Source organism: Mchenga conophoros, linkage group LG2 (assembly GCF_057382185.1).
Source record: "Mchenga conophoros isolate Kocher_MC1m ecotype Shallow Benthic linkage group LG2, M_conophoros_male_GT1.1, whole genome shotgun sequence".
NCBI classification, from domain to species: domain Eukaryota; kingdom Metazoa; phylum Chordata; class Actinopteri; order Cichliformes; family Cichlidae; genus Mchenga; species Mchenga conophoros.
The window spans coordinates 22190931-22206160 of NC_140527.1; the positions used below are offsets into that span (position 1 = coordinate 22190931).

The 15230-nt window shown below is 41.0% G+C and overlaps 1 protein-coding gene across 2 annotated transcripts in view; it reads left to right on the forward strand.

Moving 5' to 3' along the window:
- Positions 1 to 4081: 4081 nt before the first annotated feature.
- The window catches only part of gabra2b (gamma-aminobutyric acid type A receptor subunit alpha2b), a 47396-nt gene continuing 36247 nt past the window's right edge, over positions 4082 to 15230 (forward strand). Inside the window, exons 1-4 of one of the 2 annotated variants that reach the window (XM_085288176.1) lie at positions 4082 to 4192; positions 4421 to 4503; positions 4947 to 5049; positions 11837 to 11952. In XM_085288176.1, coding sequence (XP_085144302.1) covers positions 4979 to 5049; positions 11837 to 11952 — 187 coding nt within the window. In that variant the 5' untranslated portion in view covers positions 4082 to 4192; positions 4421 to 4503; positions 4947 to 4978. Of the gene's footprint in view, positions 4504 to 4946; positions 5050 to 11836; positions 11953 to 15230 lie in introns of both variants that reach the window. The other variant, XM_085288184.1, reaches the window with a different exon arrangement.

The following is a 15230-nucleotide window of genomic DNA, read 5'->3' on the forward strand; positions in this document are numbered from 1 at the left end:
TGTTAAGCAGCAGAAGCACTTTTTTGTCACCTGCGTGTGTGTGTGTTTTCTTATTGACCAGATCATCATTGAGCTATTTCCCCGCTGACTGAAACCACATGAGTCAATTCCTTTGCTTGTCTCAAACTGCATTTGCATTGCTCCCTTGGCATTTGTGCTGTTTTCATGTAATCAGCGTACTGGAAGCAAGTAGCTTCTAACACAAAGGGTTAATAGGCAAGTCTGTGGTGCCAGCGAAAGAACAGATTGGAGTTACTCACCCCTCCATTAATCATGCTAATGATGAAATACTTTGCATATCTAGTCTTTCTCCCATCACAGTATTACCAGCACAAAACTGGCTTTTAACATCATGAGGCGAATTTCAATGTTCACACGCAAGTGCCAACAAAACCCCGTGCAACAGGTTAAATAATTGTTTTATTTAAACCTTTGCTGCTACTTTTTAACCTGCGATTATTACCTTCCTCCACGTGGGCTCGATCAATATGCATTGTCACACCGAGTCCAATTGGGACACGCTCAGGACCGGCAGTGGGCTGGGTGATGCAACATCTTGCAATAAACATTGTGCTGTAAGAGTATGTAACCCAGCGGCTAGCAGCGCAAGCAAAACCCAAGTTCAGAGGAAAAAAAAGGAACATACGCACAGGCATGCACGCAGATTTGATTAGAATAAAAGACAAGAATTTGTTTATTTTGTCCTCGACGCCCTCGATTGTCCTCGCTTCCCGTTTCCTTCCCTCTCACTTAAGTTGGACTTGACTAAGGGCCCAGGGGTCACCGTTACTGAGATGACCCACCTCATTGATCACATGGCAAGAATTAATTAAAGGGGAGATCAATGGGACATCCTTCTAGTTTGAAGTATAGCAGAGGGAGTCTGCTTGATAATGGTCAGACCCCTGAGGACTCAGTGTGTGTGTGTGTGTGCTGCTTCTTAAATGAGAGTATGTGCTGGGTTATCACTCACCAGCTCTTGTTAATGGCCCTTTTTTTCCAACCTGTCTAAGCATGTGTAACTAATACCTAGTTCACACAAATTGTTTACGCTGCAAAAACACAAACTCTGAGCTTCTCTGCCTCTTAAAATGCTTCTTATTAGGAATTTACAGACAATCTGAGTGCAAAGGATTCATAGCTGGATTAACCTTTTAGTTCATCACTTACACAGATAATACAGTAAAGCCTATAATTACCTTCTCAGTTGTGACATTTCCCCTCTTGGTTACTTGGTTGCTTCTTCTGTTGGTCACGTTAAATTATCATATTTTCAGGTAGTTTTTTGTGTGATTTCTTTTTTTTCACAGGCTTCTTGCATTTAGAGGTAGTTATGCAAAAGAAAAAGAGTGTAGTGAGAAAATGCCTGCCGCTTTCGCTGCAGCATGTGTGGTACTGAAAGAACAGCTCCCAAAGGCTGATGGTTGTAAAGGATGTTGCAAAAGTGCGAGATTTAGTGGTGGTTTTTATCTTCATGTGCTTGGTTAGTGAGCGTCTCACTTCAAGTATGCTTGAGAAAAATTGAATGATTGATGAAAATTCTGGCAATTTTTTTAGGTCACAAAACACAAAACTCACTGACACACTCTTGTGTTGGCTTCATTTTTCCAATCCACAACTTGCCTCTTAAGCCAACATTGGTTGCCCCTCCTAAACAAAAAGTTTAAACAGCAGGTGGGTGGGGCATCTCACAGCCAGGGCTCACTAAGGATAACTGCTCTGAGTGACATAAAAGAGAGCTAGGAGTAGGGAAAAAATCTGAAAGTGGGTGTTTAAAGCAGCCTGAAGTCTGAGATTTTGGCTCTCAAGGATGTCACTGGCCAGGTTAAAATGAGCACCCACTGTATCAAGATACAATGATTGAGCTCCATAATAGGTAGAGTAAAGATATAGGCAGATATAGCTTTGATACCATATGCTATCACTCTCTATAATACAATACATCTGCCTGGCAGAATGTCATCTGTCTGACAATAAGAATTTATGTAATCATTTTTATTTATTTATTTATTACAACATCATTTCAACTGCTGTGATAAAATAATTACCCAGATAAAACATAAATAAAATAGGTCTTATCTTTCTACATATGTCTTAAAATAAGGGATTTTTTTCTTTTCCCAGTCCTTTTTATGTGCTTTGCTCCATTTCTCATCTTGTTTCCTCAACACCTGATGTGGGCCGATATCACCCAGCTGCTATATTACATCAAGCAGGTGTCCACCTGAGATGAGCTGCTCCATAATACCTGAGGCAGACGGTGTCTATCTTCAAAAGGTTGTAAGTACCATATCTGTAAAGGCAGGAGTCTACAGCTGATTGGGCCAAAGCTGCAAACCGTACAAAGGTGCCCCCAAGACTATCCAACACATAGTAGCAGGCTGTAAGTTTTGAGCTGGAACTGCGTGCACTGAGAGACACAACCAAGTAGGGATGGGTATCGTTTAGGTTTTATCCGATACCGGTGCCAAACTGGTTCTTTTGAAATGGTGCTTAAACGGTGCTCGAACCGGTGCTTAAAGAATGCAGAACACAGGCTTTGTCCAAAAAACTCTCATGTTCAGCTGTTTTAGATAACAATGTTAGCCTTTTCTGCAGCTATGGGGCATATATGGCATCACTCTTGGCTGGAAGCAGTGCTTAAACAATGGAAAAAATACAAACTTTGTCCTAAACCTCTCATGTTTAACTGTTTTCCACTTTTTCTTTGGTCATTTTAGCCTTTTTAGCCAGGGTGAAGGGAGTATCTGCCATCAAACAAGAAGACAGCCGCATGTAGCTATGATGATGTTTGCTAGTTCACCTTACATGCATTAATGTAATAACGTGGTTAGCCTACTCAACGTAAATTACACACGAACAACATTAAGCTACTCACGCAGAGAAGAACGGCTGCTGCTGCATCATCATCTGTCATCATTTCTGCTACACTAGCAGGGCTAGGGGCCAGGACTCTCCTCTTCGGGTTTTTGGGGGATGTTGCTAACTCCGGGTCCAATAACAGGCAACCCACCCGCAGTAGATGTGCACGGTGTGAGGTCTCGCAGCAAGCTATCAAATACGGCACATTTCTCGGCTTTTAAAAAAAACGTTATGCGTTGCCACGTGTTTCATCGGATTCGAGGTGTTACCTCCTTTGCACAGTATCACAGGATCAGCTTAAAGCACTTGTTGCTGCTGAGTTTGTATATTTTGCTGTGAAGTACAACCAGACTTTTGACCACTTTGCCTTGGGCATTTTTAATCTGTAGCTCTGCTCTAAAAGAACGTACGTACCTGGATCCGCCTACTATCCTCGGAAACGTAAAATGATTGGCTAGAATCTAAAGTGTATCACAGCTCAGGAAAAAAAAAAGCACCGAAATAAAGCACCGAAATGTGCGCTGCTTTTCGGTCTGGTTACTACCGTTTATGTCAGATCTACCGGTACCCATCCCTACAACCAAGTGACTGAGACAGTACACAGATACATCTGTGCCATATGTGGACTAGAAGTCCTCAAGTCCCGATGGGAGACACCATCAAAGGTGGCTGAGAACAACAGTGCAAAGGTCCCGTGGGACTTCAAGTTCCAGACAGACAAGCAGCTGCTGGCCATCCAACCAGACATAGTGGTAGCCGAAAAGGAGCAATTGTGCTAGATTCGACATTGCCTGTGGATGGTAACATCAGGAAGATGGAGCATGATAAAACAGAGAAGTACCAGAGTACCAGGGGCTGAAAGAACAACTGGAGCACATGTGGAAAGTCCAGATTGGTTCCAGGAGCACACACACACACACACACACACACACACACACACACACACACACACACACACAATAACACGTTCACCAAAAAAATGTACCTCAAATAAAATGATCAACTAGATAAAGATTTTTTAAAAGAAAAAATGCATTTTCAATAACAAGAATTCCACGAAGCTGCACTCGTAATCACCGCCGTGTATTTGACTGTGAGTGGAGACAACATCCTCACATTCCAAGGTCTAGGCTGCAGGAAGGAGGCTCAGTGCATACAAAACCGCCTTTAGGACCCAGCGTGTCTCCTTCGCAGCCTTTGTAGTTTTCTGTAGAGATGAGGGAGACTGAGATGTGCTTCTTGCTTATCACGATTCACATCGAGGCTCTAACAGCTGAGGAGGATGCTGAACAAGGAGATTTGAAGCCCGGATCAGCTCTGACTGCTGCTGGTTTACATTTCACTTCATTTCATTAATTAATTAATTTATTTATTTGTTTATTAGAGACCTTTCCTCTCACTGACATTATTTTCTATTTAGCCATTATATTTTTTGGTATTAAATCCTGAGACACTGAAAGTATTTCGGGCGCATTCCTGCTGCTGGCTGGGACTATGATTTATCGGCGCTTGCAGCTTGGCTCTCATGACAGACTCGCTCTCACTGGGTCTCTTTCAGACGGAAGAGAGCGGTGAATTGTCTTTAACTTTCTTGAGCATCTTCGACGAATTCAGCTGCAGCGGGTACTTTTTGCACTTGAGGTGAGTTCCCTTGCATTCGCCCTCACCTACAAAACAAACGCTTATTTTCATAAGCGGATTCAGGCTCGGAGAAGAACGCGTGGGAGAGAAGATGCATCCCTCTAACCTTCTTCCACGTTTCATCTAATCACATTTTAATGATTATTTCCGCTTTTTTTTTAAATCGATTGTATTATCAAAATGGCTCAAATCGGTGCTTCATATTTTTGGTAACAGTAATGTTCAGTGAGTGAAGGAGTGAGACGCGTCAGTGAATACTAATTACTGTCAGTTGCCCATCCACCCTCCCTGTGTTTATTATTTATTTATTTTTAATTGATTTACGGCGCTCTGAAGGGAATCCCCGGAAATCAGTGTCATAAAATCTGACTGTATGGAACACATACAGGCTGTAAATCCACTGGCATGTCAAGCCTGTTAATGCGAGGCTCCATTCATTGCAGCGGCTGTCCTGTGTGTAGGTGTGGAAGCAGCCATGTGGAGCAGAGAGAGCGCTCCTTTACTCCTCGTCTGCCTGCTGGCTCTCACAGCCCTCTGGAAAACCAGGTGAGTGTTTTGAATGAGAGACCCCTTGAAGTGAAGACATGCCAAGAATCACACACTTTGTCTCAGGGGGCCAGCTCTGCTTATCTCATGGGTTTTTGTTTGTTTGTTGGTGGTGGTGGTGGTGGTGGTGGGGGGGGGGGGGGGGTGTATAAGTAAAAGGCTCATCATTTCGATTGTATTTGAGTAATCCTCTGTTATTTCTTATGACTGGGCTAAACAATGCACAGTTTGTGTGGTTATTAGTTTCCATTTACAAATTCCCATAGACATCAATGTTTTGAAATGCATAAATAAATAGATGGCTTTAAATCTCTCCTGTATGCTCTGCGCCCTGCTGCTGTGTGAGGACGCCTCACATTAGGCGCTCAGGTGTGAAGGTGTGTTTATGATATTTGCCCGAGTGACAGATCAGGTCAGTCAGGCGCTTACAAAGAGGCAGCCAGCGTCAGGAGCAGGAGGGGCGATTCAAATAAGGCCACGGATTTCCCCTCCAGGCTTCAGGATGCCACTGATACACTGATACTGAAAACTGGACTTCGTCATCTATCTCATCAGCGCCTTTATGTTTTCAAGACATTTTTCCACGTCCAGACTGCAGATAGTAGGACTAACAGGGTGAACAACAAATTGTTTGGATACATCAGTTGTTACATTTTAGCTAATTATTGTTATTGTGTTGTTTTGTGCCAAGAGAACTTGGAAATCTCTCATTGTGAAACACTCTTTAAAATCGTTTCATCTCTTTTTTAAAATTTGGATTTTAACCAGCCAAAACCAATGTGACACAAGTAAATGTAAACATCTTTAGCACTCAGTGAGGTCAATATGGATGTTTGAGCGATTTACTCTGTGTCATTTTACTTTCATTTCTAGTTGCAAGGTCCTGATTTTATTTATGTGCTGTGATTTGATTGTCACACCATGGTTGCTCATTGGAAAGATTAAAACTGACTCATTTTTAATATGATTAGTAACATCTGGACTTTTCTTACTACAAGAAAAAAAATCTGCGGAGCATATTAATCTGAGGCTGTTGTTGATGTTTATTTTCAGCACTGTCATTGTCAGTTTGATGTGCTGACAAAGGAAAAAATGTGCTAAAGTTGTGTAGACCCAATCTGCAAAAAATGACATAAGCAAGCATATATATTAAACTTTTAAATGTTTTAGATCTGTCAGAAATCTATCAAAACCAGGTGTCGCTAGCAACAGCTGCAGCATTATAGTGCTATAGTAGTGATAAAACATTACATCACTGGCTGTAATCTCAGGTCAAGTATAAGGAGAAAACTAGCCTAGGAAGTGTTTTCCCTGGAGATTTTAAACAACAGCATAACATGACATTTTAGTTTAAGAATAACTAAAGAAATGTAATCTTGGAAGTTGTCAGGAGCTGCACAATGTTGTCTTATAATAAAACCGAAAAACTCCTGTCCTCTGGAGTGCAACAGGTGTGCGCTCCAGTGAATCTCGATGGAGTCAATATTTTTACTTTTGCACATCGCCAGCTGCTCGAATCCCCTCCTTCCTAGTCTGCTTCTACTTATTGGTGTGTTTTTGCCTCAAGTGGTGAAACATGTTTGTTGAAGCTTGTTGAAGATCTTTTTATGTGATAAATTCATCTTCACTCATGTGAGGCTGACACTTTGCTCTTCCTCTCAGACATGCCCCTGCTTGTCTCGCTGTTTTGCACTCTAGGGAGACTATAAGGATGGCATTGCTTTAGTAATGATAGCATTACTATAGAGAAAAACTACTCACAGCAGGCTTAACTGTAACATGGTGTTATAACCAGTGTTGGGACTGACGCGTTATTAAGTAACGCGTTACAGTAACTACGTTATTATTGTGGTAACGAGCATGGTAACTAGTTATTATGCCAAAACCAGGAACGCGTTACTCGTTACTGGGATTTAGATAGGCTCGTTATTCGTTACTTCGTGTGGTGGCTATCGCAGAGCTTCCACAGATTCAATAACATTAGCAAGTGGTGGAAGCCAGCAGGTGGATGAGAGAAAGGGAGGCAAGAGGAGAGACCCGAAGCGGCCCCTGGTCCGAGAGTGTCAGGTGAACTGAACTTCAGGTAAGAAGTTATGACCTGCAGTCCATCTGGGTCAGATATGAACCAAGTTTAGTTGGAGTTTATTTTCGTTGTGCTGACTTTTTCGTACTGCGTGCTAGCTAGCATGACGGAGTTTCTATACAGCTGGGTGGTGCTATGTTACTGATGTTGAACTTTATTTTGTTCATAAGGTTAATTATTAGAGTTGCCAACCGTCCTGTAAAAAACAGAATCGTCTCGTATTCAGAGAAAATATTACGCGTTTCATATTGAGGTGAAAAGGAACAGTTTGTCCCGGACTTCAGCTACAATGAAAAAGACACAAAGCTGGAGTTACTGTGTGTTTGCTGCACAGCTGCCTCTTCTTCTCTCCTGTTTCTGCTTCAATCGTAAAACTGATCAATGATCAGCTGATCGGCTTTTCTCTCTTGTTTATTTATCGCCCACTTTGCGCCAGAAAGAGGAAACCAGCGGATGTCGCGCTAAACAACAGCAGCACGTTTAAGCTTGATCAGCTGTTGTTAGAATTTATTTAATATTAATTTCTAGTATCAGCTGATGTTTGCTGGAGCCACAGCTGTAAATCTGCTGGTCATGATATCGGTTTGGTTATGTGGTGAGAGGGAAACATGAAGATGAAACCAGGAGATGTCCTTACTGAATCACCAGAGCTGTGATGGAGAAACAGGTTTACCTTTAAGGTGACATGAATGAGTTGAAGGGAAGTTATGAACTGTTTCTGAGAGACAAATAACACCAGGATCCTTTTCTAAGTAGCTGACAGCTGGTAACTGTGCAGGGGCGGGTCTAGCAAAGTGTTGCCAGGGGTCCATGTAGGGCATTAAAAGGGAAAGGGGGGCACAAGGAAATACTTTCTTATTCTCATTTAAAATGTCTCACTTTTAAAAAAATAATTATCTGAGTCTTACAACAAACAATTGATAGATTGATACATATATACCATCAGATCAGTGTACATCACTGTCACAACAGTGTTTATTTTCATTCAAAGGCTTTATGGTTTTTCCTATAATTGTGGGCCGGTCTCTAGTCAAAATGCCCAGGACGATTTTTTTGTCCCAGTCCAGCTCTGTATGCAGCTCATCTGCAGTCTGTTGTTACCTACATCTTCCTATTCAGAAGGCAGAATTTCCGAGTTCTGAGTACAATCAAAAGCACCACGACTGCAGTTTTTGTGTTGGATGTAAAAAGCGAGGATAGAATGGCTAGGATAGAATCAGGCGTGGGATTTCTCTCGTGGAAGTGTGCACATTATTTTTTCCTTTCTACAGGGAGTGCAGAATTATTAGGCAAATGAGTATTTTGTCCACATCATCCTCTTCATGCATGTTGTCTTACTCCAAGCTGTATAGGCTCGAAAGCCTACTACCAATTAAGCATATTAGGTGATGTGCATCTCTGTAATGAGAAGGGGTGTGGTCTAATGACATCAACACCCTATATCAGGTGTGCATAATTATTAGGCAACGTCCTTTCCTTTGGCTAAATGGGTCAAAAGAAGGACTTGACAGGCTCAGAAAAGTCAAAAATAGTGAGATATCTTGCAGAGGGATGCAGCAGTCTCAAAATTGCAAAGCTTCTGAAGCGTGATCATCGAACAATCAAGCGTTTCATTCAAAATAGTCAACAGGGTCGCAAGAAGCGTGTGGAAAAACCAAGGCGCAAAATAACTGCCCATGAACTGAGAAAAGTCAAGCGTGCAGCTGCCAAGATGCCACTTGCCACCAGTTTGGCCATATTTCAGAGCTGCAACATCACTGGAGTGCCCAAGAGCACAAGGTGTGCAATACTCAGAGACATGGCCAAGGTAAGAAAGGCTGAAAGACGACCACCACTGAACAAGACACACAAGCTGAAACGTCAAGACTGGGCCAAGAAATATCTCAAGACAGATTTTTCTAAGGTTTTATGGACTGATGAAATGAGAGTGAGTCTTGATGGGCCAGATGGATGGGCCCGTGGCTGGATTGGTAAAGGGCAGAGAGCTCCAGTCCGACTCAGACGCCAGCAAGGTGGAGGTGGAGTACTGGTTTGGGCTGGTATCATCAAAGATGAGCTTGTGGGGCCTTTTCGGGTTGAGGATGGAGTCAAGCTCAACTCTCAGTCCTACTGCCAGTTTCTGGAAGACACCTTCTTCAAGCAGTGGTACAGGAAGAAGTCTGCATCCTTCAAGAAAAACATGATTTTCATGCAGGACAATGCTCCATCACACGCGTCCAAGTACTCCACAGCGTGGCTGGCAAGAAAGGGTATAAAAGAAGAAAAACTAATGACATGGCCACCTTGTTCACCTGATCTGAACCCCATTGAGAACCTGTGGTCCATCATCAAATGTGAGATTTACAAGGAGGGAAAACAGTACACCTCTCCGAACAGTGTCTGAGAGGCTGTGGTTGCTGCTGCACGCAATGTTGATGGTGAACAGATCAAAACACTGACAGAATCCATGGATGGCAGGCTTTTGAGTGTCCTTGCAAAGAAAGGTGGCTATATTGGTCGCTGATTTGTTTTTGTTTTGTTTTTGAATGTCAGAAATGTATATTTGTGAATGTGGAGATGTTATATTGGTGTCACTGGTAAAAATAAATAATTGAAATAGGTATATATTTGATTTTTGTTAAGTTGCCTAATAATTCTGCACAGTAATAGTCACCTGCACACACAGATATCCCCCTAAAATAGCTAAAACTAAAAACAAACTAAAAACTACTTCCAAAAACATTCAGCTTTGATATTAATGAGTTTTTTGGGTTCATTGAGAACATGGTTGTTGTTCAATAATAAAATTATTCCTCAAAAATTGCCTAATAATTCTGCACTCCCTGTATTGGTAGGTGGCACAGTGCACTTGTGGCAAGTAAGCAAGCTAGAAGACTGGCACTCTTGCTGGGTATCCAGTTACGGAAGCAACACATTAACAAGAGAATTCTGAGTTAAACCAAAGTTACTTTCCCTAGTAACTAGTTACTCTGAAAGTAACGAGTAACTTGAAGTAACCGAGTTACTTTTGATAGAAGTAACTAGTAATGTAACTAAGTTACTAATTTAAAGTAACTTACCCAACACTGCTAACCCCACATAGTGTACAATACTAATGACATTAAAGGTGCTTTTCAGTATTCAGATTTAGAATATATTGGTTTCTAGAAAGAGAGCAACAAATAAAGCCATACACAATAATCCATAAACATATATAAGTAGAGCTTTGTTGCATTCATTGCATTTAACTGGACTCTTGCAGCAAATTAATCTACCTGCATTTGTGATATTATTTAGCAAATTTTATTAGGATTGTTCTGATTTGCCATTGAACTGCTTTTTTTGCACGCAGACTTGGCAGCCTTGTATATCATCTCTCGTAAAACAGGTTTATGTTGATGAAAGCCTTAAAGACAAACATCTCCCACTATATTCAATGCTAAGCATGTCTGCTGTCACCAACAAGCAAAGAAAATGTAAACATACTAAACTGCTGTTCTTGAATTAGCTGAGTCGGCTGTTTGTTTGTTTTTTTAACATTTATTTTTCTCAGTGTAACTATTGCTACCAGTAATGGTAGCCATTTTGCTGCTGTTTTATTATCTACCTCATTTCATTAAGTGGGAGATGCTGCTGCATTGTAGAAATGTACTGTTAGCCGTTGTCCTCAGGTTACATATCAAATATATATCGATATACATCAATATAAACATGTATCAAATATCAAACACTGCACTGTAAGGCCCAGTAGTGATTGTGTATCTATAGGTACGCTAGCAGGATGTTGTTAGCACAACATCTACAATCATCTGTGTTTATGGCTAAATTTGATACTTTGTTTAAGCTAAAATAGCTAGCTAATCAAACTGCTAGCAGGATAATGTTAGCACGTCTACAATCATCTGTGTTTATGGCTAAATTTGATACTTTTACTTAGTTAAGCTAAACTAGCAAGCTAATCAGACTGCTAGCAAGATAATGTTAGCACGAGTACAATCATCTATGTTTATTGCTCACTTTAATAATTTTTTTAAACTAATGGGTCAGTTAGTTGGTGTAGGTTTCCTCTACAGGCTAATTTAAATTTTTTATAATTTTTATGACTCCCCGCCCAACAAAGCAAAAAAGAAAATCAGCATTTTGGTATACTCATATGATTGTGTTTCTTATGGCTTTAATACACAACCTAGAACATACTTGAGAATAACAAATCAAATATTTATATGCTATTTTGGCCTGTAACATAAATATGAAGGCTACATTAATCTAATGCTTTCAGTGAAGCTAATTAAAGGATTGTGGTTCAAACAGGAAAAAGAGCTAAAGATGGGGGAAAAAATGATTAATATTGTTTATACTTTCCCAGCGACTGCTTAAAGTAAAATATGCCCATAACCTGAGGCTGTTATACCAGAGCTGTTGACAGTGGTGATTAAGTAGAGCTTTAATGTGGGACATTAACTGAATTTATTTACCATGAATCTCTGCTGTGATTTGCATAGTCAGTTGTGTTTTGACTCCCAGATCAGATGGCTGGAACTGGGTCATCCATGTGCATGAGAAACATGGTTACGTGTATATCTGTGTTGGTATGCAGTCTCTGCCAGCTACAATAAGCACTCCTGTGCTTTTCATAAATCAAGCTGCTGAGAAGAACTGAATCTAAAATGTAATCAGAGTACTGCTGAAGTGTCCCCTTGTTGTTTTCATGTCTCTGCTTACTAGATCGGTGAATGCAGATGCCACATCTGATTCCTTTAAAAACAACATCACTCTGTTCACACGCATCCTGGACAGCCTGCTGGATGGGTATGACAACCGTCTACGGCCTGGTCTTGGGGGTAAGCAGAAGAAGTGCAGACATACAGTTTATAGAATCTAAATGAACAAACGCTGTTACGAAACAGCACGTGTGTCTTTTTTGTTAACGGCTGACGGCTCATTTGAAGTGAGAACACTTCATTTAACATCAGCTTTTCTAGTACTGATAACCTTTGGCAGCAATCCCCTCGAGAATAAACTGACAAACACACTCTGTGCACAAAACATTTAGATTATATAATGCTTCCCTCCACTTCCTGGAAAGTAACAGCAGCCAAAGTGGCCACATTTAACCCTGCAGAGAGTTTTACTCTTGCTTGACTTTTTAGGGAAAAACCAAAGTGAGAATATTTGTGTAAAACATAAGGAAAGACACTGTATGTGTGGATAATGACACTGTGTAGCTGGTTTGTGCTGTCTTAGTGTTTTGTAGCTGCACTGCACAGTAGGAAGGTGGCTTGGAATTACATGGTATGGTTACATGTATAAATGGTTGATGTCCTCAGATGAGTAAATTAAAAAGTGTTAAAAATAAAATATTTAGATCAGAATATAAACACTTTTGGTGTATGCTCTGATGCTGGGGCCATTAAAAAGAGCTTCTTGAGAGCTCCCTTAAATGTTTGATAAATTTAAATTTTTAAAAGCACAACAGGCTTTTGGTATTTTTTGCTTCACACTTTCTGCAGAAGGCAGCGTTTGGATTTTGTTGTTTGAAGAACCACATCGCCTCACGCACGCAGCAGTGCTCCACTCATCATTCTCACATCTCCCGTTATCCTTCATGTTTGGGCATTTCCAGCTGGCCCCTCAGCCCAAAGCTGAGCTCCTCCCTCAGGATTTGGTGCCATTTGAAATTCAAATTCCTGGGGCCATCAGCCCAGCCCAGGAGCTACCATATGTGGAACAGACCTCCTTTAGCTTGGCAGCACTCAGCCTATTCAAATGGCCCTACAGTAACAGTCCTGCCAGCTTATTTACTGTGCAGAAAAAGCCCCAATGTATGAAGAAAGCTCAGGTATCTAGAAAATGCAGAAATATAGAATGTATCTTTGTGTTTTTGATATTTCACAAATGCTTGATACACCAAAACAGACTGATAGGATCGCGCCAGTAAAAACCTGATGCTTTTGGACCAACAGCTAGCAGTGAATAAGTGTCTGTGTAACACACAGACTCAGCGATCTGACGTAAAACACTTAAATAAAACATTAGAGCATAAATCAGAAACTTTTGAAGTGTGTTCCTCTACAGGAGCACAGCCTCGTAACGCTCACAGTGTAGTAGCACACTGTACCCATTAATGTACGGAGGAAACAAACAGCTACAGAAACGACATCCGATGTTTTCCACACGGCAGAAACATTAGATCTGTATGTCTCATCTGTGTGTGTGCGTTGGGGGAACACATCGTGTTAACGCTTCACTGGACTTTGGCTTATGACATATTTATAACAACTGAAAAAGAGCCTCCTCACAGCTGCACGAGCATGCTCACTCATACATACAGTAAACTCAGGGTCAAAGGGTGAGTGTTTTTGACAGTTCTCATGGTCTAAGCATAAGCATTCACAAAGAAAGAGAGAAAAAGGGAAAAGCAGCTTGAATGCCAGTGTCATCAAACATTCAGTCATTTATGTAGAGGCTAATTACACATGCAGAGTATAGTATAAAATCTATTTTCTCCCTGTAGCAGTTTAAATGTTTCACTATCCTCCATCATTAAAGATGCTTAGAATAGTTACAACTGTGGACATAACACGGACACAATGCAAATCAATGAATAACTACAGCCTGATAAACCAGGGAGGTATAGGTATGGTATTTTACAGTTTGTAGCAATGATTATATGATAAAGATTGGGAAGATGAACCCACGTTTCCCTTTGTGGGGTTTCAGGGGAGAAGAAAAAAGCAGCTACAATTTCTTTAACCATGAGTGAATAGCTGTGTGGGTTTAGGCTGCGAATGTCTCCAGAATTTACTTAGAACAAATTTACTTAAAGCAGGCTTTCACGTGCATAACTGTGTATTTTCTCTGATATAGATAATGTAACTAGACTGTGGACTAAATTGTTTTAATCTGACATTTATTTTTCATACTTGTCATCTGTTTCAAGTGCTCTTTTGAAAATGCAGCATTTTTTTCCAGACACTTTCACTGAAGTTGAGCCAGGCTGCAGAAAGTGAACAGAGAACACACAGTTGCTCCTCATCATCATTAGTGTGACTGTGAGGAAGCTCACTTCTGTTCGTATTCACACTTCTGCCACTAATTTGCTTTTCACCCCCTCCAGAAATTTGTCACCTATCCATGACTTCATGCTCAGCGCTATACCTATCAGAGACAGTTACATGTCAAAAGGTTTTTATTGTCTAAAATCGAACATTTCTCATTTACTGGGAAGTAACCATAGGCAACAACAAAAAGTCCTTTTGATGTTTGGGACCAGTGTTTTTTACTGGAGATGACCAGAATTCCAGCGCTGTCAATCCTGACTGGTGATTAACCGCTTAGCCCCACACATGTTTGATTATAAACCAGTCCATTTCATGTGTGTGTAACATCAACATGTTGTAAATTGGAAGCTCTTTCACTATTAAATCTCAAAGGATCATCAAGAAAATGTTTGCAACGATAAACCTAATCATGGAAACTTTAAACAAGCTAAAAGTAGCTAAAGCTAAAGTTATCCAGAGCTCAGAGCCATCCACAGGCGAAGCGGCCTTGGTATGAGCAATCAAAGCAGGTAAAAAGGCAAAAAAAGTTAATGCCCTGTTATCAGGTGTTATCCTTTTATCCTTATTTGCAAAAGATGTAAGTACCTGGGATTTTCTGGTAATGTAAAATATTTTTGGATAAGGGTGAGGTATAGGTGCAGGAGCCAAGTTTTGGTTGTTATCTTATGCGTGCCGCTAGGGGTCAACTTTTGTGTTTTTCGGTAAGGTGTGTTTGTGTGAATGTATGTAAGGTAGACACGTAATTAGCGGCAGGTGTGTTGTTGTTCAGTTTGTGACTGTTGTGCTGTTATGATATGGTGATGGATAAAGAAAGCTGTTGACACAAATGCAACTGATGGAAGAGCAATCAAGATTAAATACGAATAAGATAGTGGTGGTGGTCAGAGGGCCCGGTGGCGCCAGTGTCCGGCAGCCTCGCCTCTGTCAGTGCGCCCCGGGGTGGCTGTGGCTACAATGTAGCTTGCCAGCACCAGTGTGTGAATGTGTGTGTGAATGGGTGGATGACTGGATGTGTAAAGCGCTTTGGGGTCCTTAGGGACTAGTAAAGCGCTATACAA